At 59.7% G+C, this 3,258-nt stretch overlaps 1 protein-coding gene across 1 annotated transcript; it reads left to right on the top strand.

Moving 5' to 3' along the window:
- Window positions 1-532: 532 nt before the first annotated feature.
- On the top strand, window positions 533-2,710 carry LOC121918052 (mucin-3B-like; the record flags this gene model as incomplete). The annotated part of the gene is made up of 5 exons (XM_042444162.1): window positions 533-592; window positions 902-1,064; window positions 1,580-1,744; window positions 2,348-2,475; window positions 2,604-2,710. Coding segments are annotated over exons 2-5 (519 nt in total), but the record flags the coding sequence as incomplete, so codon positions are not given.
- Between the last annotated feature and the right edge of the window lie 548 nt (window positions 2,711-3,258).

Genomic DNA, 3,258 nt, shown 5'->3' with positions numbered 1-3,258 from the left:
GTCCAGAGGAGGGTGACCAAGGTGGTCAAAGGTCTGGATGGAAACTGGCCATCCCAGTGAGGAATGGCTGAGGGAGCTGGGTATGTCCAGCTTGAAGAAGATAGCAATCTCTGACTACCTGAAGGGACTCAAAGGCATTGCTGTGTTAGTCTGGGAAATCAGCGCAGAAAGGGACCCTGTAGCTGAGAGAAAGACATTGGTAGCATAGTTTTTGTAGATGACATCTATATTCGCAGATGTTTGGTGTTAAATGGTGCCCAGGAAGGACTTTTGCAGATGGACTGAGCTTGTTTTCTGCTGCTTCAGAAACTAGGACACAAACCGTTGGATTTAAATAACAAGCAAAGAGATTCAACCTAAACAATAGGAAAAGCATCTTGAATATGGGGGGGGGGAGTGGGGGGGAGTGGGGAGGACTGTTCAGGAAGGAAGGGGTGGCCTTGCAGGGTGAGGGGCAGGCCCTTCTTCTGTGCCAGGCTCTCCGTCTTCTGAGGCGCTGCCACCTTCTTCCTTTCCTTCCCTTCTTCAGATTCTACCTGCCTGAGGTTCTATCCAGAATTCCAAGTGACCCCAGTACCACTGGACCCCACAGGTGGGACCCTCCCCTATGTTTCTCCCTGCACGAGTGGGCATTCTTTGGGCACCTCCATGCCCACCCTGTGCCCAACCCCTGCACTGGGGCACCCAGACTGAGATGGTTGGGCAAAGGAAAAGCAAGGGTCACACACAATGGGGCATGTCTGGGCACCTCACTGCATTTGCCCCTCTCCCTTTGCTTAGCTGGGAGGCACCAGGCAGACGTGGCATGGTGGGTGGGGTGTGGTTGTAATTGGGGCAGTGGCTGCGTTTGCCCCTCCCGTCTGACTCTTCCCCCCCCCCCCCCCCGTGGCTGGATGACCAGCGGTGTGCACTGCCTGGTTGTCCAAGGACCTCCAGGTCTACTTCATGGCAAAAAGCGTGAACAACAGCGTCCAGTGCGTCTCCAGCTGCAGCTCACAGCACCCGGACTACTTCAGCTGTGGTAATGGGAACTGTCAGATCCGGTCCAATGGGCCCAACTGCTTGTAAGTAGCACCCCAGGGATGGAGTGGGGTGGGGGGCAGCCAAGGGTCAGGCCTTGCTCAGGCCCTTGTCCTGTCAGCTTTGCAGCTGATGGTGTTGGACCTTGCGCCAAAGAGAGGGAAGGCAGCTGAGCCTGCAAACATCATCGGATTGCAACAATAACCCTGCGAGGTAGACCAGGGCTAATGCCATCTCACCCCACAGGAAGGGGTGGAGGAGGGAGCCAGCCAAGATCTCTGGAGGTCAAACCCGGGGGCTTGGGGGCTTAGGGGCCAGGAAGACGCTGTGGTCTGGTGTGGCCCAGGGCAAGAAGGGGCACAGGGGGCTGTTTGTGGGGCAGGGGGCTAGGAGGGATGTGCAAACAGGACCTCCAACAGTTCCAGGGGGCAGCAACAAAGAGAGAACTAGCCAGGATGTCTCCCCCAGCCACGTGCTGTGACCCTTTGCCTCCTCTACCAGGGGCCCAAAGGTCTGCCCCCCCCCACTCTCCCTCCTGACTCCTCTCTTCCCTCTCCAGTTGCCCCCAGTCGGACTCTTACTGGTACACCGGCTGGCACTGCGAGCAAAGGATCAGCAAGGTGGGGGTGGCCGTGGGGGTGGCGCTGGGCCTGGCGGTCCTCCTGATCGTGATCCTTGTCCTGGCCATCCTCCTCTGCTGGCAGCACCAGACTTGGCAGCCCAGGTGAGCAGAGGGCAAGGCAGGCACCAGGGAGGCAGGTGGGAGGAACAGGGTGGGCTTCCCTGCCCGGGCACAGTCTCCCTGATGGGGCACTTCTCTCTGGGCTAGGAGGTTGTCCCATGCTCCCTCTCTGGCTTCTCCCAATCTCTGGACTCCTGCTGGACAGGATGCGTTTTCACCTGAAGCCCTCCTTTGCTCACCTGGCACATGGCTCTCCTTGAGAAGGGGGGTGGCTTCCTTCTTCCACATCTGGCCCAGCGCTGGGCATCCGTCTGCCTCCGTGCACAGCAGATGCTCACTACTGGACATGACCAATGCTCTGGAGGAGCCGCAGGGCCGGCCTCTTCCAAAGGAAACCCCAACAGTTTGATTTGGGCTGCAGGGCCAAGACCTTCCTCTTCCAAAGGGGCTTCACCCCTCTCCCTGTCCTTCCCTGACCCATAAGAAACATGAATAAAATAATTGTATCAGAATCCAGGAGGCCACAATGTGGGCATCAGCCTAGCGAAGAGCTGTAGTGTGTTTGCTGGACAGCCCACTAAAGGGCCAGCAAACATGGGGGGCCTTGGCTGACCCATATATTAGGGGGGGTGTTGGTGGTTACAGGCTGAAGAATCCGGCCATCAGTGAGGAGGCCTGGTACGAGAATGACCCGGAATGGAGCCCCCCCTGGCTGCCTCGGCCCCACATCCCCGCCAGGGATGGCAGCAGCAGCACCAGCATCAGTGCACCAGGTAGGAGCCCCCTCCCCAGGTGGGCGAAGGGGGAGAGAGCGGAGGCTGAGAGAGTGTGGCTTGCCCCGGGCCACTCCTAGGAGTGCCCCGGCTGCCCTCTCAAGCTCTCTTCCACTCTTTTCTCCCAGCCCCCACAGACCCAGATGGCCGCTCCAGCAGTGAGGACGGACGGAGCTCCCCGCCAGACCAAGGCACCTTCCGGCCACGGCTGGACAAAGTGGACACCTCCCTTCAGGTACAGCAGTTGCCTGGGGGGGAGGGGTAGAAATAAAGAGGTTGTGGCGGGGGTTCACCCTCACTATGGTACATCAGGGTGGCCAGCGGCATAGATACCCTCCCCTTGGAAGCACCATCTTGTCTGTCCAGATTGGGGGGGGGCAGTAGGAGGCCAAGGGCCCTAAAACTACGGAAGTCGGGGGAGGGGGGGTCAGGAGGCTCCCAGTGGGACAAAGTGGGACGTTTGGGCTGCAGAAGAGGGGAGTGGGATCTCTGGGCCTCTGGTTCAGTCGGGGAAGCAGGAGGGCAGAGTGGGGTGAGGGCGACTCCTTAAGGAGAGCAGGGGACTCTCAGGGGCCACCTGGCTCACCTCTGCTCCTCTCTCTCTCTCTCTCTCTGGTGGCTGCAGGCACGGATCGCCCGGCCCCAGGTGACCCACCTGTGAGGAGGAGGCCAATGGGCAGGTTCTCGGCCTGGCCTGGATGCTGGACTTGCAGGCAGATGACCCCCAGGGAGCCCCCTCCCCAGCTGAGATGGAGAAGACAGAGGAGCCCTGGAATTGGGGGG

Source organism: Sceloporus undulatus, unplaced genomic scaffold (assembly GCF_019175285.1).
Source record: "Sceloporus undulatus isolate JIND9_A2432 ecotype Alabama unplaced genomic scaffold, SceUnd_v1.1 scaffold_3500, whole genome shotgun sequence".
NCBI classification, from domain to species: Eukaryota; Metazoa; Chordata; class Lepidosauria; order Squamata; family Phrynosomatidae; genus Sceloporus; species Sceloporus undulatus.
Note: the sequence above shows the minus strand (reverse complement) of the source record. Positions and strands in the feature narration are given on the sequence as shown.